Raw genomic sequence first — 22,684 nt, 5'->3', positions numbered from 1 at the left:
GGTGATTGTGCGGTCGATTCATTGGTATTCGACGACCGCTTGAATATTTATCTTTGTGGGCGACAGCACACAATGTCCAAATCAATGACGGATGTCGATATGGTATGTATTTTATTGCATTTCACATACTCCATAATGAAAATATTCGAGTTGTCACTTTTTCTTTGTTGTATTTTAATTTCATGTATAACGAACATGTTTTTCAATTTTTATATATAGTTACTCATCCCTGTTAACTTGGATGGCGAGCATTGGGTACTAGAACGAGTTGACTTTCGAAAAAATAAAGTCTAGATTTATGACTCATTACTCACATTTCGCGACGACAAAAGGTACAAGTTGAAATTAAAGCCACTTGAAGTTATATTCCCTCGATAGTCGGAAAATGTTGGCTTCTACAACATCCGACCTGAGTTGCGGAGTGCAGATCCCTGAAAAGTTATGGCAGTTAAGAGCGCGCCACAACAAGAGCCCGGAACTGGCGATTGCGGTGTTTTTGTATTGATGGTTACGATGTATTTAATGTTCGGGCTTAGATTGAAGTTTAACGCTAGTCATGTCGAGTACTTTATAAAGAAGATTGCGGTTGACATATTGCATGAGCACACACAAGCTGATCAAGCTGAAACACTCTGCAGGAGCAAGTTCTCTTTTATAAGTCAACCAAACCTTCCTTAAGCCCACCGCCTAAAATTGAAATCGATGCGGAGACACCGGCCGAACTATCATTCTTTCAGCTATAGTTCTCCTCTCAGTGACTATTTCATCCGCCCATGTTGTTAGCTGAGTAGTCATAGATTCAGCCACAATTTTTCTATCATAAAACCATTGCTGTAATGTTTTCCTAAAGTGATCAACAAGATGAGTAACAGGAAATTTTCGAGGTTCTCTCGTGAAAGAATTAACACTCTCTGCGATGTTGGTGGTAAGTATGTTGTACCTCCTACCTTTAAACTGAGACCTTGCCCAATTACATGTACCGACATTATTTTCTAGGTAATCAGCCGCACCAGAGTGGATCATCCACAACCCTTCAAATTGTCTCTTAAATTCCTCGTGGCTATATGCTTTTGCTGCATTAATAAAGGCAGGCTCAAATTGATCCCAAAGAGCTTTTGACATTCTAAACTGCGATTTAATGTTACCTTTCACGTGGTAAAAAAAAACGCCATGAGTTGCATTGTGAAATACTCTAAGAACGGCTCTCCTTATGGCAATGCATCGATCAGATATAATTACCAACTCAGGTCTATCGTCAATCACTCCGTGTAACTTCATCATAAACCATTCACAAGCATCATTGTTTTCTGAATCTATGATCCCAATGGCTAACGGATACAATTGATTGTTACCATCAAGACATGTTGCCACGAACATGCTTCAACGATATAGTCCCTTCAGATGAGTTCCATTTACAGCAATGACAGACCGAATGTACTGCATAAACCCCTTGATGGAAGATCCGAGTGTTATAAAATAATACAAGAAATTACCATCTCTATCCTGCTCGAGATGAGTGACTGTAGCCTTATTTGCTGTAGTTAGTACGTGAGAATATTTAGAGAGCAAGTTGTATGACTCTGCAGGGTTGCCTCGAACTATTTCAAGACTAACTTCTCTCGCCCGATATGCCTGCTGGTATGTTAACTGAACACCGTATTCCTGTTGTATATCTGCTCTTATGTCATTGGGAGTATAAATCCTCTTATCTTGAATATATTTTTCTGCGATAATATGACCGACAACCCGGCTCCTTACTTGATGACGTCCATCAACCAATATCTCATTATGACAAGTGTGTACATTATCAATTCTCTTCACCACCCAAGGAACATTTTGCTCGTTCGAACATCTAGTTGCTCGAATACGCCATTTACATGATTCTGAACAACAGTGAGCCTCGAAACATGTTGTAGTAGATCGTGCAATCTTGAAATCAAACTTATCTCTAAAGGCCACCTTGCGTAGTTGTAATATAAACTCATTCTTCACAGCAAATAGCTTACCCACACTGATATCATCTGAGTCACAACTGCTAACAAAGCTTGGAGCAACCATGTTCGAAGGCAAAGTTGGAGCAAGACTTGTAAGGGGGTCAATTCTCCTTCTCGATCGAACCATCGAAGGAATAGGTCTATTGCCTCTGTTATTCACATGAGTATTGTCTTCACACTCATCCTCATGCTGAAACGACAGAACATTCGAAGGACCGGCTCCTCCATCATCACCATCATTATTGAAATGAGTGCCCCCCTTGTATTATTAGAAGATTTTGCACAAACATTATCCCCCTCTGTCTCATTATGAAAATCATTATTGTCCCGAAAATTATTGTTGTGATATGGAGAATACTGTTGCTCCAACGACGTCGTTATTGAAAATACCGTTGCTCCAACATCCTGTAACGTAACGCCATTATCATCAATGTTGTCATAATTGTCGTGGATTGGAGAGTAATATTGCTGCAGCGATATTGTCCTTGGCAACACCTCTTCATTATTATCGGGGCCAAACATAGTTGCTCTAAACGATGTTTCTGTATCGACATGTGGCTCAATACCTTCGCTCGAAACTCGAGGTGATGTGGTCACGAATATAGGAATGCATTCAAAATTGGCTACGTCGGATGCCATATGCAACACAACCCTCACCATTTCATCATCACATATATCTATGGGCAGTGCACATATACGATATAATGTGTTACTAGACCTCAAAGTTGTCTTCATTGTGATACTATATTCATTAGGGTTTATTTGTAACACCTCGTATACTCTTGCCAATAACTTATCAAACAGACAATTTTTCCTAACAAAAAAAACTCGATTTTTACCATTCACATACTCCATACGGCCATCTTCTAATGTCTCCCACCAACCATCGTAACACAATTCAAGTACAATTGAATCCATTAAGCCTGAAATTATATAAAAAAAGAAAATTATTCGAGACATATCAAAATAATACAGTTTTAATGAATCTACAAGGGTTGGTGCGACAGGGTGCCGGTCGCCCGAAGCTTGGTGCGACAGCCACCCTGTCGCCAGATTCACCCCCGACTCAGTTCAGCAAGTTCAGAAAATAACTCATACCACTAAGTGATGTTAGTGTTGGATCTGGATAGATTATGATGGGATTTTACTTTTACCGTTGTCTTTTGCCGTCGCCGTTGGCTGATGATTCAAGAGTGGAAAGCTGCGTTTGGTTTGACGATATGGGTGAAACAATGTTGCTTTTGGTCTGTAAAGAAGGGTAATTTAGAGAGAAAAGCTCGTGTTTGGCTAATGTTGATAGAAAAAAGTTGAGAGGATTAATTGTGAAAATAACAAAATATTTATGGTTATTTTCGTAAATTTCCCAAGAAAGAGTTCAATTCAAATTGGATTTTTAACATTTCCACCAAGAATTTTTAAGAGGTGTCTTGATGAAGAGTAGGAATCCATATTATACTAGGATTAGTTTCCTTATTAACTAAAGTTTAAGACTTTTAAATTCCTTTCTAATTTAGAATTTTGTTTCCCTTTCAATTTAGGATTTTGTTTTACTTCATGAATTAGGATAATTACTACTACTATAAATAGCTCCCTCTTGTAGCCTTTGAAAGCAGAGATTTTTGAGTTTAATAATATTTCAATTTTCAAATCTCTTTGTGAGTAGTTGAACAGTTAATTCTCGGTATTCTGCGGAATCAACGAGTCTTAATCCCTAAATTCGCGGTATTCTTTTGAATCAACGTGAATTTAGTTGTTCTTTTGTTCCGGTATTCTCTAAAATCAACGGAATATTTTGAACATTAAACTTCCGCTGCATCAGTTTGGTATCAGAGCCAAAACCTGGTATCACCAATCTAACTCCATCTACCACCAAACCTTTCCTTTTTCCCTTTTTGATTTTTTCCATTTAGCTTAAAAAAAAAAAAAAAAAACCCACTTTTTCAGACAAACCACCACCATCATCTTACCAACCCAAAATCTTTCAGATCCACCCACCCTTACTCGATTTCCGACCACCATCATCGGCAATCTAAAACTTTTTGCTTAATTACAGTTTCGGCCTAAAATTTTATTTACTTTCAGTTTAACCCCACTACCTTTTTAAACCCGAATTTGAAAAAATGCCTCCAAGAAAAGCTCGTGATGCTCATACTACAACTTACAATCAAGAAGATGTTTCGAAAGATGAATCCATGGCTAGTATGACAGCCAGAGTTGATATGTTAGCTGCACAAATGACACGAATAGCAGAGTTACTTGACGAATGCCATCGTACTCCAGAACGTGAAGACAAATCAAGTGTAAGCTTTGCTAACCCATTCTCTGGGCGTCGACCTAGAACTGAGTCTACTGATGACAGAAGATGGGAATCTGGGTTGAGAATTGACATTCCCGAATTTCAAGGAAGTGGTCGACCTGAAGAATTATTAGACTGGATTAACGCCATTGAGGAAGTTTTCGAATACAAAGAAGTTCCTGAAAATAAACTAGTTTCGCTTGCTGCAACTCGATTTCGTGGAAGAGCAACAGCTTGGTGGCAACAAACTAAGCTCACAAGGATTAAGCAAGGCAAAAAGAAGATTGATTCTTGGGAAAAGTTCAAGAAGCACTTGCGTGGAGCATTCTTGCCTCATAATTACGCCAAACTGTTATACCAACAGCTACAGAATTTAAGGCAAGGGAATCGATCAGTGGATGATTACACTACAGAATTTTATTGGTTGGTGGCCCGCAATGACTTGACAGAGACAGAAGAACAACAGGTTTCCCGCTACATTGGAGGCCTACGATCTCAATTTCAAGACCAATTAAATTTACTTGACCCATACTCTGTTTCAGAGGCACACCAACAAGCCTTGCAGTTGGAGAAGCAATTTAGTCGACGTACTAATGACTCAAGCTTTCGGGGTGCTCGAAGTGTTGTTCGTGATAATTCAAACCCAACTTCCCAATTTCGTAATTTCACTCCTCCAAATCCTCCAAATAAAACTAGTAAACCTAGTGAAATCAGTCAAAGCAGCAAAACTCAATCATCGGGTTCGGGATTACGCTGTTTTAATTGCGGAGAAAATGGGCACCGAATGACAGAATGTAAAAAGAGAGGAAAATATGGTAAAGGCTTATTCGTAGGCACAGAGGAAAGTGAAGACTACCAGGAGGAAGAAACTGAAGAGTTCGCTGTAGAGCCAACTTTTGATAGTAGTGGTAGCGCTCAATCTGTTGAAGAACATGGTGATAGCGGGCCAATGTTGATCGTGAACCGCACATTCTTCACTCCTAAAGGTCAAGACAAAGACAAGTGGCTACGACAGAATATCTTTCAGACTACTTGCACAATCGGGGGTAAAGGATGTCGTATGGTCATAGACTCCGGCAGTTGCGAGAATGTCATTTCGGAAGAAGCCATAACAAAGCTAAATTTAAAGACAGAACCTCATCAAACTCCATACAAGCTCACATGGCTGAAGAAGGGAAATCAAGTGACAGTATCGAAACGTTGCTTAGTTTCCTTATCCATTGGTTCAATTTATAAAGACAAAATTTGGTGTGATGTTGTGGCTATGGATGCTTGTCATCTATTACTCGGTAGACCTTAGCAATATGATCGAAACGTAGTGCATGATGGGAAGAGAAACACCTACAGCTTTATGTTTAACAACACCAAGATCGTTCTCCTACCTAACAAAGAGTTTACTCTCAAGCAAGACTTGGGTAATTATTTGTTAGGAAAGAAGCAATTTATAGATGTTGTAGCAGAGACAAAGAGAGTCTACATTTTATTGGGAAAAGAGAGTAACGGTGATTCGAAGATTCCTGAAGCTGTGACACCTATTCTGGCGGAATTTCAAGATTTGTTCCCTAATGAGCTACCACAGGGTTTACCACCTCTTCGAGATATACAACACCAAATTGATTTGGTACCAGGTTCTACATTACCAAATCGACCTCATTATCGTATGAGTCCTACCGAACATGAGGAATTAAGGCGCCAAGTGGAAGAGTTACTAGAAAAGGGATTTATCCGTGAAAGTCTTAGTCCCTGTGCAGTCCCTGCTTTATTGACTCCAAAAAAAGATGGTTCTTGGAGGATGTGCGTGGACAGTCGAGCTATCAATAAAATTACAGTTCGATATCGTTTTCCAATCCCTCGATTAGACGACTTGTTAGATCAACTCAGTGGAGCAACAATTTTTACCAAACTTGATTTGAAAAGTGGCTACCATCAAATTTGAATACGGCCTGGAGATGAATGGAAAACAACTTTTAAAATTCGCGAAGGGTTATACGAGTGGTTGGTAATGCCGTTTGGCTTATCTAATGCTCCGAGTACTTTTATGCGAGTCATGAATCAAGTTCTTCGCCCTTTCATTGGAAAGTTTGTGGTTGTTTACTTCGATTATATACTTATATATAGCACCAGTCACGAGTTACATCTACAACATTTGAGAGAAGTGCTTTTAGCCTTAAGAGCAACAAGTTTATACACAACAGTAAACAAGTGTATTTTCTTGACCGAGAAAGTATTATTTTTAGGATATGTGGTGTCGAAGGATGGTATATCTGTTGACCAATCAAAAGTGGATGCTATTCGAGATTGGCCTCAGCCAACTACTTTATCCGCCACCAGAAGTTTCCATGGATTGGCCTCTTTTTACAGGCGATTCATTCCTCATTTCAGTACTATTATGGCACCAATCACAAATTGCATGAAAGGAGGACAATTCTCTTGGACAGAGGCAGCTACTAAGGCATTCAAGATTATCAAAGAAAAGTTGATTACTGCCCCAGTACTTGCCCTACCAGATTTTTCGCTCACTTTTGAGGTACATTGTGATGCTTCTAAGGTCGGCATTGGAGCTGTTCTTAGCCAACAGGGTAAGCCTATAGCTTATTTCAGTGAGAAGTTGAATGGAGCAAAGGCACACTACAACACTTATGACGTGGAATTTTACGCAGTAGTCCAAGTGTTAAAACATTGGCGACATTATCTAATTCATAAAGACTTTGTTTTATACACTGACCATGCCGCGTTAAAGTATCTCAATAGTCAAGACAAGCTCTCTCACAGACATGCCACGTGGACAGCATTCCTTCAACAATTTACCTTTGTGGTGAAGCATACCTCTGGTGAATCCAACCGGGCAGCAGATGCACTTAGTCGACGAACTTCGTTATTGACACAGATGCATAATCAAGTTCTTGGATTTGACACATTTCGAGAGTTATATGCTTCTGATCCTTACTTTGCTCCTAGATTAGAAGACATTGTTGCAGGGTTTCGCTCAGATTATCATTTACATGACGAATTCCTTTTCAAGAGTAATCAGTTGTGTGTTCCTAACTCAAGTTTGAGATTGAAAATCATTTCAGAGTTACATAATGAAGGGCACATGGGTCGTGACAAAACTCTGGCTCTAATCGCCAACACTTATTTTTGGCCTACTATGAGGCGTGAAGTCTATCACTATGTTGAGACTTGTCGCATTTGTCAAGTTTCCAAGGGTGCAGCAACTAATGCTGGGTTATATATGCCGCTGCCAATTCCAACACAACCTTGGGCTGACATTAGCATGGATTTTGTTTTGGGATTACCCCGCACTCAGAGGGGTATGGATTCAATATTTGTTGTTGTTGATCGATTCTCGAAAATGGCTCACTTCATTGCTTGCAAGAAGACTACAGACGCTTTGACTATTGCTCGCCTATTCTTCAAGGAAGTCTATAGATTGCACGGTTTACCAAGTTCTATAGTATCTGACCAGGATACACGATTTCTTAGCCATTTTTGGAAGACATTATGGAAGTTGACTAACACTCGCCTGAATTTTAGTAGTGCTTACCACCCATAAACAGATGGTCAAACTGAAGTTGTCAACCGCTCTTTAGGAAACCATCTACGTAGTCTAGTTAGTGATAACTTGAAGATGTGGGATCAGAAGTTATATCAAGTCGAGTTTACTTATAACCGTGCAGTTAAGCGTAGTACTGGTTTAAGCCCTTTTCAAGTGAATTACGGATATAATCCACGAGCTCCTATCGACTTGGCTCCAGTTCCAGATTTAGTTCGCAAAAGCGGTAAAGCAGAAGACTTTATTGAGCAGCTTCAGCAGATTCATGAAACTACGCAAGAGTCTTTGAAGCAGACGACCGAAGGTTATAAAATTATGGCAGACAAAAAACATCGAGCTTTAGAATTTCAAGTAGGAGATCTTGTTTGGGCTATCTTAACTAAAGATAGATTCTCAGTTGGTGAGTACAACAAGCTTTCTGCCAGGAAAATTGGCCCTTTGGAGATTATCGAGAAGATAAATCCTAATGCATACCGATTACAGCTTCCTAGTCATATCCGCACCGCAGATGTCTTTAATGTCAAGCATCTTATTCCTTACAGAGGTGATCATGATGAAGATGTTATTGCTGACAATCTGAATTCAAGGGCGAATTCTCTTCACCCTGGGGGGAATGATGAAGAGTAGGAATCCATATTATACTAGGATTAGTTTCCTTATTAACTAAAGTTTAAGACTTTTAAATTCCTTTCTAATTTAGAATTTTGTTTCCCTTTCAATTTAGGATTTTGTTTTGCTTCATGAATTAGGATAATTACTACTACTATAAATAGCTCCCTCTTGTAGCCTTTGAAAGCAGAGATTTTTGAGTTTAATAATATTTCAATTTTCAAATCTCTTTGTGAGTATTTGAACAGTTAATTCTCGGTATTCTGCGGAATTAACGAGTCTTAATCCCTAAATTCGCGGTATTCTTTTGAATCAACGTGAATTTAGTTGTTCTTTTGTTCCGGTATTCTCTAAAATCAACGGAATATTTTGAACATTAAACTTCCGCTGCATCATGTCTACAGTCCGCAGAAAGACCCATAAAACCTACAAACAAATATAAATAGTGAAGACTCTGCAAATGTTAAAAATATTTGGTTGTGAAGACACACTGCATGTCTGTTGCATCCAGTGCACCTCATCGTAGGCGATTGCACAAGTTATAAGGCAGTTGACGAGAGGGGTGCCTTCGAGAACGCGGACAAAAGTGGTGCATGTGTATGGCTTGAAGCGATTACTCTCTAGACTCTAGTTGCACACACTGAACTAATAGACCACATCAAGCGAAAATATTGGATAAAATTTGAATTCGAGAGTTGTGTACATTAAAAGAAATTAGGGAAGTAAAATAATTTTTGGACCAGCTCATGACATAATTCTAACTACTAATAATAGATACTTGAGATAATATATAAGGCAATTTTGAATCGATTGAATATTTATTACCCTTCACTAGCACGCTATAGTAACTAGTAAGCTCCATTATTTTTTAACAATAAAATTGTTAATGAGTAATGCTAAATTTGATTATTAAATCCCTAATTTAACAATAACATGGGTTTTGGGTGTTTTGACTTTTGAAAGACCCCTAAAACCTACATATATATATATATATATATATATATATATATAGTGGAGAGATACTAACTTTGCATTTACTAATCGGTAATTGCAATAAGAATGAATTAGAATTGAAATGGTATGGAATGAGAATCAGAACAAGTTGTTTATTTTAATTGTAGTAATTAGAATCAGAATGAGAATAAGTTGTATTATCATTGATGCTTTTACTTTAATTAGGAACCTAAATGAATTGGTGCTTTCGAGAATGGCAGAATGATTTCCACCACCTTGAAGGAATCGGTTTCCCATTGCTGAAACCCAAATTAAGGCGTGTCTACCTTTTTTATTTCAATTCATATTCCTAATTTGTAAAATAAACACCGTCAATAATTCTGATTCTGAAATAGGACATTAATTTCTGCCACCCCTTTAAAAATTAGTCTCTCGTTCCTAAAACCTAAATTGAGGTAGATCTCAATTTATGAAATAAACACTATTAATAATTTCGATTCTAAATTCTTATTCTCCAATTTGAAAAGCAAATACACCCTTCCACTTTTTTTAAGTCTCAATTTTATTTTGTGGGCTCTATAGCACAACTTTTTAAAGAGAACATCATTACCTATAGAGTTGGACTATTAACACCCTTTCATTAATTTGAAAAAACTCCTACTTTTATTACAATTACATTTAAGGACATATGTAAAAAGATTTTATGTACTATTTATTTTATTTTTTTTATTATGAGTGGATCTTTTAAACGCCCCTTAAAAAAATATTATGAAACCTTTCATTTTTTTATCTACATTTTTTAACCTCAAAGAGAATAGTAATTAAATCAAAACTAAATTTTTAATCCATATCTTTAAAACCCCTGAAAATAAGAAGACTTCTTCTTTTGTTTTTTTTTTCCAAGACCTAAGAGTCCTCTTAATAATCTTTCAATAAAAAATTATAATTTTTAATAAACTTTAAATGGGGTATTTTGAGAGTGTTGATTTAAAAAAGAAAGGAAGGAAGGTGGTGTTTTTGGTATTAAACAAAATAGAATTAAAAATTTAAAGAGTTTTAAAGGATGGCGTATAGTCCAACTCTTGCTCATGTGATATTAGGTTGAGCCCATATGAAATCTAGAACCCAACCCAAAAGCCTAACAAGATAGAAGCAAAGCCCACACGCAATAGTATTAATCTGACAGATCAGTCCACAAAATCATTCCACACGTAAGAATCACGCTGATGAGTCCCAAAATCAGACGGTGGAGAGAATCGCGTCAGCTTAAAGCTAACTAAGAAGTTAGATTTAGTTGGGCAGAGATCTCCTACAGCACGCATCACCCATTTCATTGACATTCACCAATCATATATAAACTTCTCTCACAAGCTCTAATCAGATCTTTCCTTTCGGTTCAGCCGCACACAGACGATTAAAACCTCGCAATTAGGGTCCTCCTAAAAGCTAAAACCTCTTATATAAACCCCCTTACGAAAAGGCAATTGCCAAACACTCCAACATTCCCCGACACTGAGCGCTCTCTCGCTTAAATTCAAAATCCAAACGCAACAAATCAACTCATGGTATGATGATTCGTCTCTCTTTCAATCTCTGCATTTTTTTTATCTTTTGTTTTTTTATTGCCGTTTGATTTACTTGATCTGCATCTTGATTTGTGTTTATGTGTTGATTTTATTTGTGGTGTAGGCTCTGCCGAATCAGCAAACTGTTGATTATCCAAGCTTCAAACTTGTAATTGTCGGCGATGGTGGCACTGGTAATGATCGATAAAATTAATACATAAATAAAGTCCTTTTTTGTGCACTTTTGATTTTTTTTTTTGGATACTTGTTTAAGGAATCTAGGGTTTTTTTTGGGGGGGGGGGGGGGGGGGTGGGGTTGAATAGTATTAGTTATTTTAAGACTCGTGATTTATTGCGGTCTGACTATGGATTTGGGTTTTGGTTTCAAGTGGGTTGGTATTTGCTTTATGGTTTTGTTGAGTTGGTTATGTGTTGCTGACTGTGAGGTGATGTACATTGCAGGGAAGACTACCTTTGTGAAGAGGCATCTTACTGGTGAATTCGAGAAGAAATATGAACGTAAGTTTTCTTTGGCTTCTATTTTATTTTCGCTGAACGGCAAAATTAAACTAAAAGAAGTTTTCTTTTTAACACTTTGTTTTGATTACACTCAGCGACCATTGGTGTGGAAGTTCATCCATTGGACTTCTTTACCAACTGTGGAAAAATACGATTCTATTGCTGGGACACTGCCGGACAAGAGAAGTTTGGTGGTCTTAGAGATGGATACTAGTAAGTAACCACTTGCAAAGATCTTGTGATTTATTTATTTTTCCTTTTATGTTAGATTTATTGGTCATTTTTATCAAATCCTAGATGTCTTGCTTCAGCATTTTTTCTAGTTTTAAGTACTTGAATTCTGATAAGTAGATTTTAGCATTGATTTGTTTGGCTACATTACTAAGTATTTGTTGATTGTGCAGCATCCATGGGCAATGTGCTATCATCATGTTTGATGTTACTGCCCGCTTGACGTATAAGAATGTTCCGACGTGGCACCGTGATCTCTGCAGGTTTGTATTGAACCTGCTTGTTTTTCTTTTCTGATTTCAAGTTAGAGCTTTTGAATGTTGTACATAATGTTTTTGCATCTTTTTGATGCCTTCTTCAGGGTGTGTGAAAACATCCCAATTGTTCTTTGCGGGAACAAGGTCGATGTGAAGAACAGGCAGGTGAAAGCAAAGCAGGTTACTTTCCACAGGAAGAAGAATTTGCAGTACTATGAGATCTCAGCCAAGAGCAATTACAACTTTGAGAAGCCTTTTCTTTACCTTGCCAGAAAACTTGCTGGGTATGTACTCTGATACTTTCCAAGTGCAATTATAACTTTTGGTTCCTTTATGGTTTTGATGCGATTAACAGATTATTAATATCTTTCTACGGGTTGCAGGGATCCTAACTTGCATTTTGTCGAGTCTCCTGCCCTTGCTCCCCCAGAGGTGCAAATCGATTTGGCTGCTCAGCAACAGTAAGTTTCTTATCATGTCTGCATGACATCTATATCTATCGCGCGCGCGCGCGCGCACACACATTTGTATGCACAATGTTTTTTTTTTCCCCTTTTGCTACATTGCTAGTTTTGTTTTTTCTCATGTTCATTGCTTATGTTTTTCAGACATGAAGCTGAACTTGCTGCTGCTGCTAGTCAACCTCTCCCAGATGAAGATGATGACGCCTTCGAGTGAAAGAAGACAATGGATCGTGTGATTATTGGAGTGAAGAGTTCAATATTGATTGTTTTGAGGATCTGTTGGGTGTCTTTTGACATGAGCTTTGGATTGAACCATTGCTGGCTTATTTAGCATTGTGTTTCTTACTCTTGCCTAATTCATGTCAGTCTCTACTTGTTTTTGTTTTCGCGTCTACATTCTCTGTTTACCAGCGGGGGAGCCATCCAATTTTCTGTAGGATGTTTAAATGATGCTCCATATCCTAGTTCATTTATATATTGTGTTGATAATTGAGGATTCAATTTACTGCTTACCTGGCTTGAGTTGAGTTTAGCATACATGTTCGTTCTTTGGGTGTTTTATGATTAACTGTTCTGGCACGATTGTATGGTACGATTGTGTGTGATGATGAAATGCTACCAATGCCCGGATTATTAATGTTACAATTTGTTGTAAATGAATGTGACTGCTCCAGATTACAAATTTAAATGGTTCTTCCGACTTCCAAATGACATCATCTCATGACCACACATGTTTGGAACTTTATTTTTTGACCCTGCAACTAATGAGGTGTACTGAAGAGCTTGGCTGAGTTTTGATCAAGTATTAGGGATGTGTATTCACTATTCAAAAAGGCCTAGAAAATTCATTCCTAGTTTTGCCATAAGGGTATATGTTCTCATCCCAATCTCCCTACCAGGTTCCGGTACGCCTCCCTACTTCATTTAAAATCGACTGTGCGCTTGTTAATCTGTTGCTTTTACTTCCTTCAGAACCGTGAGCAGGAGGCGCCTGCATATTATTAAAGCGTTTAGGTGACGACAAACGGATATTATCATTATGTCCCCAGATTCGGTTCAATTTTTTCACCCCTGTGATGCACGACAATGAACGCACGGTGGTACCTTATCGGCTTATCCGAATAAGCTTGAAATTTTTGGGCTTGGCCTATAGCTACTTGACCCAGAATGATGGATGGTCCAATAGCTAAGACAGGCGTACGTTACTATCACACGATAAGTCAATTGTGTCAGTGTCTGATGTCTCAATGTGACGGGAGTAAAATATAGGTTGCTTTGCCGTAGGGCTTCTGCTCACATAATATTAAATATTCGCATAGACATGATAAATTGAACAAGCACAAATCAGGAGATTTATTGAAACCATCCACCGGTAAAGGTGAATTCCAGTACGCCTCTGATTAATTTAATCATCGAATCAGAAACCCGCCATCAACAACGAGGTCGTGCCCGGTGACAAACTCAGAGTCCCTGCATGCAAGAAACAACACAGCATCCGCCACGTGTCCGGCTCTCAACACAACTCCTTCCAACGGCGTCTGTGGCTCAAACAGCTTCTCAACCTCGTCCGCGGGCATCCCATAAGCGTGGCAAGTCAATGGCGTGGCCAGCCCGTGCGGTGAAACGCAGTTCACTCTAATCCCATGCACCCCCAGCTGCACGCTCGCCGATCGAACCAACCCAATCACCGCATGCTTCGACATGTGATAATCAGTCCTCCTCTTGCCCCCGCAAGAACCCGCCACGCTGGCTGTACACACAATACTGCCTCGTACGCCGCCCTCCACCATAACGCGCGCCGCGTGTTTCACACACGCGGCCATTCCACGTACGTTGATTGCAAACAATCTGTCGAAGGCTGAAAAGTCGAGATCAAGTACGGTCTGATCAGAACTACTCAGAATCCCAGCATTGCTAAACATGATATCTAGCTGCCCGTAATTTTGGACCGTTGAGTCAACCAATGCTTTGACTTGACATTCATTGGTAACATCACAGTGCACGTAGTGACACTTACCGACACCAATTGATGTGGCTACTTGTCGGCCTAATTCTTCTTGAATGTCAGCAATAACGATCATACGGGCACCGTGATCAGCGAAAAGACGTGCCGTGGTTTCTCCGATGCCGCTTGCGCCGCCGGTGATTATGGCCACCTTGCCTTCAAGTTTATTCTTGGCGTTACACATTGAGGAATCTGCCATCACGATCAAGTGACAAATATCGCAGCAGAATTAGATTTTAAGCGTCTTTCTGTGGCTAAGCTAAAGACCAAAGTGCTAATGTTGATAAAATATTAAATACTAAATCGTTAGCTTATTGGGGCCCACAATTTGGCCAATTTCAACCATTCAATCCATGAGTTTTTTTATATGTACTACGTAGGATGAAGAATCACGAATTCACACTTTTAGATGATAATAAATGTAATGAAAAAACAATACGGCAATTAATATCTATGGATTGGGCGCTTCCGAATTGACATCCGCCAAATTTTAACTTCCGTCAACAAAATTTCTCTCTCCGCTTTTTTTTTTTTTTTTTTAATTTACTTTACCGGTAACTTAATACTTTCCTCACCTAGCTGACTAGAGATTAAACTCTAAAACTTTTAATACAAGAGATTTTCTTTCAAAAAAAAAAAAAAAATACAAGAGATTTTATTATTTCAATTGAATAGCACCCATAATCCGAACTGAACCGACGCAAACCAAACTTTTTTCCCGCATGGGTAAGCATAAAAATCTTATCAAGAGATCGGCAATCTCAAATTAAATAGTATCAAATTAAAATTAATATGTGTGATAGTTTCTTATCAAATTTAACAAACTTCAAACGCAAGACCTCAACTTATGAACTTGGTGTAAAACTTTAAACATAAACTCACAACTAAAATTCTATTTAAAATTAAAATTAAAAAAAGAGAGCTAAAAATCATCTCCCTAAAACTTACAAATTTTCTTGAATTTTATTTGTGTAAGGTGGATTGCTAATTTAGCGCATTAATTGGGCTTTAAATATGTGAAAATAATTGCAATCTCGATCATCCAATTTGCGCTGAATCTAAATGTTCAAAATACTGATGACTTAGGTAACGTTTGTTTTGTTGTCTGAAATTTAAATGGGTCATCAGTATTTTAGGTCTGAATACGAAAATCTGAATGACATGTTTATTTTTCTTTTTAAATATCTGAATATAAGTGGCATCTTGTTTGTTTTTACAATAAAAAATATCTTAAATTTGGTTCTTTGACATTTATGTCCTTTTAAATTAAAACAAAAAAGAGAATTAGATTTTATAGTTTAGGAAATAAGTTATTTTATAGAGATATTTTTAGAATATAATATTTATTTATCATTCAGACCTTTTTTCATTCAGATAAAAGTCACAAAAGTTTACTTTTTCTATTCAGATGTCTTAAAATCAGACATAAATTCTAAAAAACAAACAAATATATTTTAAAAAATGTCTGAAATTTTATTCAAATGTTTAACGAACAACCTCTTAGTTAACATACATTTCACACTGTTATATTTGAAATTGGGCATGCGTTTTTTTTTTCACACATGGGCGTCTAATTAATGCCAAATGTGATTAGCGCGATCAATGTGGCATTTTTTTTTGGGTGGGGGGGGGGGGGGGAGGGGGTTTATAATTTAGAAAAATATTATTTCTTATTTTCAGAAATAAAAAACTGACACCGCAGCCAATTACGACTCTATATCCAACGAAATTGTATCCTTATTCCATTCATAATTCTATTTAACTACTCTTAATTTAACTTAATTATATTTCCGATGTATTTAGGCTCAAACCGAGATACTTTTTTTTTGGATTTTTCACTAAGAATGTTTTACATGATTACATGATTGCTTCCCATTACTTATCAAATATTGTGCCTTTTTGCCAATTATTTAATTCAGTGGGTCTATTCTTGTTTAAGAAAAAAAAAACAAAAAAGAATTGTGGGTCTATTAGTCTCCTCCAATATTTCAAAGTTATTGTATATATTAATTTTCAAATTAAGAAAATTTGAGTCTTAAACAAAATATGAATTAAGATAATGAAAAAGAAAAGTGGCGAGAAGGATATTATGAATACTTGTTGTTTGGAGGAAATTTTGGATGTCGACATGAACTAATGACTTGATGAAACTTAGCAAAAAAAGTTAATCAAGTAAAGTCAGCTCGCTCCTCAAATATATTCAAAGATATTGTATATATAAAGTTTCAAAATAAGAAAATTTTGAGTCTTTGTTAAGCAAAATATGAATTGAGAGAATAAAAGAAAAGTTGCAAAAAGGATATTCTGAATATATTTTGTTTGAGGAAAATTTGGATGCTAACGTGAACTAATGAGTTAATGACATGTGGCAAAGAAAGTTAGTCAAGTGAGGTCAACTCATTTGACCAAATGACAATATAGCTCTCAAAAGTCAAGAGATGAGCTCCTTGAGGAAAATCACAGTGTCGGTAAATATGCCTAGCATTAAGGGGTGATATCGGAACCCAAATTTTGTTGATTAGAGCCAAACATGCAGATTGTGCATGCCATGATGCGAGAGAACACAAATATTTTCCTTTGGCTAAAAATAAGGAGCCAATAAGAGTGAAGATTCTTTAATAAGTAATGAGAGAAAGTCACGTCAGCTGTCCTTTGCTATCCCTAAAAGACAGCAGGATTAAGGCTGAGAGACTGCCATGGATCCAATAATGGATACAAAAAGGTGGTTGAAGGTTTTCGTGCCTCCCAAGCTCATGGATGTCACCATCAAAGGATAAAAGGCAAAAGTACTAAAATAGCCTCACTTGTGGAGGACAAACTAATGAAAATTTGTTAATTGTCCAAAAATACCAAAAATATGTCAATAATGCTCCTATATAAGCTTCACGTATTTAATTTTGAAAGAAATCTTTCTCTCTCTCTCTCTCTTTCTCCTTTTACTCTATTCAAGCTTACCCCTTTTTTTTCAAGATTTTTAAAAAGCTATCTCATCTTTTTCTTCCTCCATTTTTAGATCAATGTGGAAGATTTTGATTATCTCATCTCTCAAAGAAGCTTTTCCCTTATTCTTATCTCAAGAAACTCCATAATCTTTATAAGACCCATATCTCTCTCGCATTATTATTCACCATAAATAACCTTTAATGAGGTTTTGTTAATGTTGTAAAGCAAATCATTTAATATTTCATTTATATAGTGGATAAGAGATGAGCTATTCCCATGGATGCAGGCTAAAGGGCTAAACCACATCAAAACTTGTGTGTTATTTATTATTTATTCTTATTTTCTACTTATTATAATAGTTTTGATGCCCAAATCATATTTCATATATTCACACAAGTTATCCAACAAGCTTTACTAAGCTCCCTAGATAAGCTTTCTACTTTTATCCTTAATGGTGCGTTTACTTCATGGAAATGAGAATGGGGTGGAATGGGAATGAACTGGGAATGAGAATGAAATTTCAATATTTACTTGGCAAAATAAATGAGAATGAGAATCAATTTACCAAAATACCTATAGTATTAATAATTAATAAAAATAATTAATTTATGATTATTAACAATATTATCATTATTATTTTTGTTATTATTATTTTTATTAATATTATCATTATTAACATTTATTATTATTATTAGTTTTATTAACTTTATTATTTTAGTTACTATTAATTATTGTTAATATTATTTTTATTAATATTATCATTATTAATATTTATTATTATTATTATTTATTATTTATTATTGTTATTACTATTTTTATTAATATTATCATTATTAACGCTTATCATTATTATTATTATTAAAATTAAATTTTATTAACTTTATTATTTTAGTTATTATTAATTATTGTTATTATTATTTTTATTAATATTATCATTATTAACATTTAATAAAATTTATTAACAGTAATAAAATTAATAATAATAATAACAACAAGAAGGATAATATTTTTAATAATGATAAATTAATTATTTTTATTAATTATTATTTTTATCATTATTTTTATTGTTAATAATGATAATTTTAATGAAAATAATAATAATAATAATAATAATTAATAATAATAACTAAAATAATAAAGTTAATAAAATTTAATAATAATAAAAATAAAATTAATAATAATAATAATAATAACAACAAGAAGGATAATATTTTTAATAATGATAAATTAATAATTATTATTTTTGTCATTATTTTTATTGTTAATAATGATAATATTAATGAAAATAATAATAATTAATAATAACTAAAATAATAAAGTTAATAAAATTTAATATAATAATAATTATTATTATTATTATTATTATTATTATGAATGACATTTAAAATAATAAATTATTTGTGATTTGAACAAGGGTAATTTAGGAAATATGAAAAAATTAGAAGGATAAAAAAATAAATTTATTTTTCATTCCCATTCCCACGTTTTCATTCCCAACCTCTCCGATAGGAATGAGATTCTCATTCCTTATTCCCAAATTGTGTGTGACCCACACATTTTATTCTCATTCCCAAATTACATTTTGCCAAGTAAACATAGGTTTCATTCTCATTTCTCAAACCCATAAGTAAACACACCATAAGTTCACCAAACCTACCCCCTGAGCTTTGTTAAGCTCCTAATTATGTCAACTCTCGAAATTAACTCTCACGAGCTCCACTGATCTCTCCATATTAGTTCTCCACTAAAATCGCCTTGATTCATCTTCCAGATCATCTCAGTTATACCTCCTGCCTCAAACACCAGAAAAACACATTTCAACCTTTACTAGCTCAATCTCCCCTTGAATATAAATTTTATTTGCTTTAATCGGATTTGACGTGGATCTAGTGAGAACAAGCATTGATCTTAGAAAAAAAATCCTATTAAAACTTTTTTTTAACTTATAAAAAAGTTTTATTTTCTTTTTAATGTTATATTTAAAATGGGTAAGGACATTAAAAAGTAAAATTTATATGACTGACAATGCCTCTCACAAGTTTTTTGTTTGACAAAATGAAAGTTACAATATATGATTAAATAAAGGAATTTGTGAAGCAAAATTTTAACTATTTTTTGTTTAACATTTAAATTCTTTACTTAAAAATGTAATTTAATACTTAAAGTTAAAAAAGTATGATTTATATCAATAGTCACCTATAATTGGATTGAGTTGATCTAAAGAATGAAAACTTAAGTCACATTTTTAAGAGAAAGTTAATTAAATGAGTTTTTAACGAGTTTAAAGCATTGAAAAACACTTTAATGTGTTCGAAAGTGCTGAGTTCACACAAAATATTGAAGATTGCAGTTCGCAAATTAATGACGTTTGTCTTTAGGAAGATTACCACTTCCTAAAAAAATCGACTTTTACAACTTACTCACTAGTATTCTCAAAAAAACTTCATTATTCTCCTAACGTTGAACCTTCAATGAAAAATGTGTAATTTTTTTCTTTTGCTTTTTTAAATTTAACAAAATTTTAAATCTAATACCTTAATTTAATTTTTTTCATAAGATTATTCTCAAACAAATTTTCTCTAAATTTATTTATAAATAATAAATTTGCCCCATTGTGCTCCAATGTATAGATAAAATAACGTACACTAAGAATTTAATGAAGAAATTAAAAAAATAAAACATAATTTCATCACAAAAATTAATCATTGCAATTTTTTTTAATTTATCTTTATTCAATAATTTGGACTTAAATAAACATGCGTGACTGTTAGTTGATTTATTTTCTATCCTTATGAAAAATTATTGTTATACCTATCAAATGATGACACATTATTATTTAAGATTCAAACTCATTCAGTATTTGCATGTAGTATCTCTTTTTCCAAATTTTCCTTTTTGTTTTAGGTAACATTTAATTTCTTTATGCCGTAATGGGTCGAAATTGTAAATTAACTAATAGGAAATCATTTTTCCCTCTTGTTTTGGGTAATATTTAATTTCTTTATGCAATAATGGATCGAAGTTGTTAACTAACCCTACGAAAAAGGAAATCCTAACCTTTAAAGGAAACGTACCCGGCCCTATATATACGTACGAGTATTTCGTGTACTTTCCATTCGTTAATTAATTGCATTGCACTTACCAAATTAATCTCACTATCTCAGCATGCATGCTCTGTCCTCTTCTTCTTCTTCATCTCCTCATCCTCATGAACAATTGGCACCTTGTTTCTCACATTTCAAGGAATCTTGTTCGCACCCCCAAACATTCAATGGAGTGTGTTTATCTTGTGCACAAACTGTAGGCGAGGGATACGGCTTATCATTTAATTACATGCTCGAGGGTTTAGAGTTCGGCAAAGATGAAGTTACACGTTTGAAAGGAATGAACTCAGAGATTGTGTTTGGGCAGAGGAAACTCCAGTTAGTTCTGGATTTAGATCATACCTTGCTGCATGCAACAGACTTGGACATGTTAGCTCCTGATGATCGTGACTATTTGATGAAACGAGAAAGTTCTGCATCAGACGGCGGCGGCCTGTTTATGATGGATGGTGGGTTATTACTGGTCAAGTTAAGGCCTTACATTCGGAGTTTTCTCAGGGAAGCGTGCAAGATGTACGATATTTACATATGTACCATGGGGAACCGACACTACGCTGAGATGATTGCTAAACTGCTTGACCCCAAGTGTGAGTACTACATCAGCTCAAGATTGATCACGTGCGAAGACTTTAAAGATACGGGAAAGAAGAATCTTGATTTGGTTCTAGGGCAAGAACGGGGTGTTGTTATAGTTGATGATACGGCGGAGGTTTGGAAGGATCACAAGGAGAACCTCATACTGGTGGGGAAGTATAATTACTTTAAAGAGAGAATCAGAAAGAGTAAGAATAATGATCAGAAATCCTATTCCGAGAGGAAGAGTGATGAGAGTGAGTTGAATGGGGCACTTGTGAATGTGCTTCGAGTCCTGAAAAGAGTTCACGAGTTGTTTTTTGAGAATCCGGAGAATCTTGTTTGGGGAGATGTTAGGAGTTTCCTGGCGAAAATTCGGAGGCAGATTCTTGCAGGCTGTACATTGTTCTTTAATGTGGGCGATGTCGGTCCTCAGGAATTTCCATTACTAAGGCGGAGGGCTGAGGAGTTGGGTGCTGCATGCACGGATGTACACGACTCGTCGGTGACCCATGTGGTCTCAACGCGGCAAGCAACAGAGGGCCGTCGGTTAGCCGAGCAACATAACAACTTTCTCGTGCATCCGCGGTGGATTTATGCTGCTTATTATCTGTGGAGCAGACAAGCAGAGAATGATTATTTTCCACTTTAGACATTTTTTTATTTATTTTCAAGTTGGTCACATTAATTTTTCCATTGATCGAATTAACCAAGTCACGACTGCTTGTATATTTTCTTCTTAATCTCGAATTTAATTTCGGCATTATTTCTTTGATCTGATCGAGAGAAATTTGTGTTTGAGACGTCATGGTTATTAAGTGCGTGCGAATGAGGATTACAATATATCTTTTCCAATTTCCAAGAAGAATAATTGACAGTCAGAATATTCTGCGGGTAGATAAATTGTAATTTTTTTACAGCAATTAATTAATACAAACATCAACTTATTACTTTAAAAGAAATGAAAATGCTAGCTGCAACTAGAAACTCAGAATCTTGACATGCAAGATTACAACATGTTTCACTTGGAGCACAACCCCTTTTATCCAGCGGCGTATTTGTAGTTCGAAAATCTTCATCAATTTCCTTAATTACCAAGATGCATATCCGTTAATTGTGAGTGAATTGATCTGTTCTTTCTTCCTCTATTAAGTTCAATGGCCGCAGCAACTCTATGACTTTATTAGGCAATGTGTATATAAGCAATGGCCAATGGTAATTTACATACACTACGCTTTTAGCAATCAATTAGTAATTAGGATGCGTAACGTAACATGTTATAGGTAAATTATAGGCAACGGTAATATACAATTAATAAAGGAATTGCAAATATAGAGAAGTACAAATATTTAAAGAAGATTTCAAATACGACTATGGATATGATAATTAAGAAATAGCTTCACAAAAAATGAGCAACTAAATTAGTTTTTGTAAATAATTCTTCTATTCCTCGCACATAAATATCTTATTACATAATCAAAAACTGCATGTGCATGGGTGGGCATTTTTAGTTGGAACTAAAATGTACGCCGTCTCGGGAAGAATTTGATAACATACAAGATCTATATATCTACATTGAGAAAGTGAATAATTAACACTTCAAGGGCAAAAATCACT

At 35.5% G+C, this 22,684-nt stretch overlaps 4 protein-coding genes across 5 annotated transcripts; 3 read left to right on the top strand and 1 right to left on the bottom strand.

The window, feature by feature from the left end:
- Window positions 1-4,114: 4,114 nt before the first annotated feature.
- LOC112101655 lies at window positions 4,115-6,226 on the top strand. The gene is made up of 2 exons (XM_024192473.1): window positions 4,115-5,579; window positions 5,721-6,226. The coding sequence occupies exons 1-2, from the start codon at window positions 4,115-4,117 to the stop codon at window positions 6,224-6,226; spliced, it is 1,971 nt and encodes a 656-aa protein (XP_024048241.1).
- A 4,590-nt stretch (window positions 6,227-10,816) lies between these two features.
- Window positions 10,817-12,954, top strand: LOC18054940 (GTP-binding nuclear protein Ran-3). The gene is made up of 8 exons (XM_006450434.2): window positions 10,817-10,971; window positions 11,096-11,165; window positions 11,434-11,490; window positions 11,586-11,703; window positions 11,895-11,984; window positions 12,083-12,262; window positions 12,362-12,439; window positions 12,587-12,954. The coding sequence occupies exons 1-8, from the start codon at window positions 10,969-10,971 to the stop codon at window positions 12,654-12,656; spliced, it is 666 nt and encodes a 221-aa protein (XP_006450497.1). The 5' UTR covers window positions 10,817-10,968; the 3' UTR covers window positions 12,657-12,954.
- On the bottom strand, window positions 12,825-14,711 carry LOC18054939 ((-)-isopiperitenol/(-)-carveol dehydrogenase, mitochondrial). Of its 2 annotated transcripts, XM_024178045.1 has the most exons (2): window positions 14,460-14,711; window positions 12,825-14,300 (listed from the first exon to the last, which is right to left on the bottom strand). In XM_024178045.1, the coding sequence occupies exons 1-2, from the start codon at window positions 14,644-14,646 to the stop codon at window positions 13,852-13,854; spliced, it is 636 nt and encodes a 211-aa protein (XP_024033813.1). In that variant the 5' UTR covers window positions 14,647-14,711; the 3' UTR covers window positions 12,825-13,851. The 2 variants fall into 2 exon arrangements, with proteins under 2 accessions (XP_024033813.1, XP_006450496.1); XM_006450433.2 differs by having other exon boundaries at window positions 12,825-14,711.
- A 5,844-nt stretch (window positions 14,712-20,555) lies between these two features.
- On the top strand, window positions 20,556-21,719 carry LOC18054938 (RNA polymerase II C-terminal domain phosphatase-like 4). Its single transcript, XM_006450432.1, has one exon. The coding sequence runs from the start codon at window positions 20,556-20,558 to the stop codon at window positions 21,717-21,719; it is 1,164 nt and encodes a 387-aa protein (XP_006450495.1).
- The last annotated feature ends 965 nt before the right edge of the window (window positions 21,720-22,684 follow it).

The sequence above is a fragment of the Citrus clementina genome, unplaced genomic scaffold (assembly GCF_000493195.1).
Source record: "Citrus clementina cultivar Clemenules unplaced genomic scaffold, Citrus_clementina_v1.0 scaffold_1, whole genome shotgun sequence".
NCBI lineage: Eukaryota > Viridiplantae > Streptophyta > Magnoliopsida > Sapindales > Rutaceae > Citrus > Citrus x clementina.
Note: the sequence above shows the minus strand (reverse complement) of the source record. Positions and strands in the feature narration are given on the sequence as shown.

Bases quoted from the DNA above. Each gene is read 5' to 3' on its own strand.
- LOC112101655 (XM_024192473.1), top strand. From the start codon at position 4,115: ATGCCTCCAAGAAAAGCTCGTGATGCTCATACTACAACTTACAATCAA. The intron at 5,580-5,720 runs GTAGACCTTAGC...ATTATTTGTTAG, and splicing joins TGCTTGTCATCTATTACTCG to GAAAGAAGCAATTTATAGAT.
- LOC18054940 (XM_006450434.2), top strand. The intron at 11,166-11,433 runs GTAATGATCGAT...TGTACATTGCAG, and splicing joins TGTCGGCGATGGTGGCACTG to GGAAGACTACCTTTGTGAAG. The intron at 11,704-11,894 runs GTAAGTAACCAC...TTGATTGTGCAG, and splicing joins GGTCTTAGAGATGGATACTA to CATCCATGGGCAATGTGCTA.
- LOC18054939 (XM_006450433.2), bottom strand. From the start codon at position 14,646: ATGGCAGATTCCTCAATGTGTAACGCCAAGAATAAACTTGAAGGCAAG.
- LOC18054938 (XM_006450432.1), top strand. From the start codon at position 20,556: ATGCATGCTCTGTCCTCTTCTTCTTCTTCATCTCCTCATCCTCATGAA.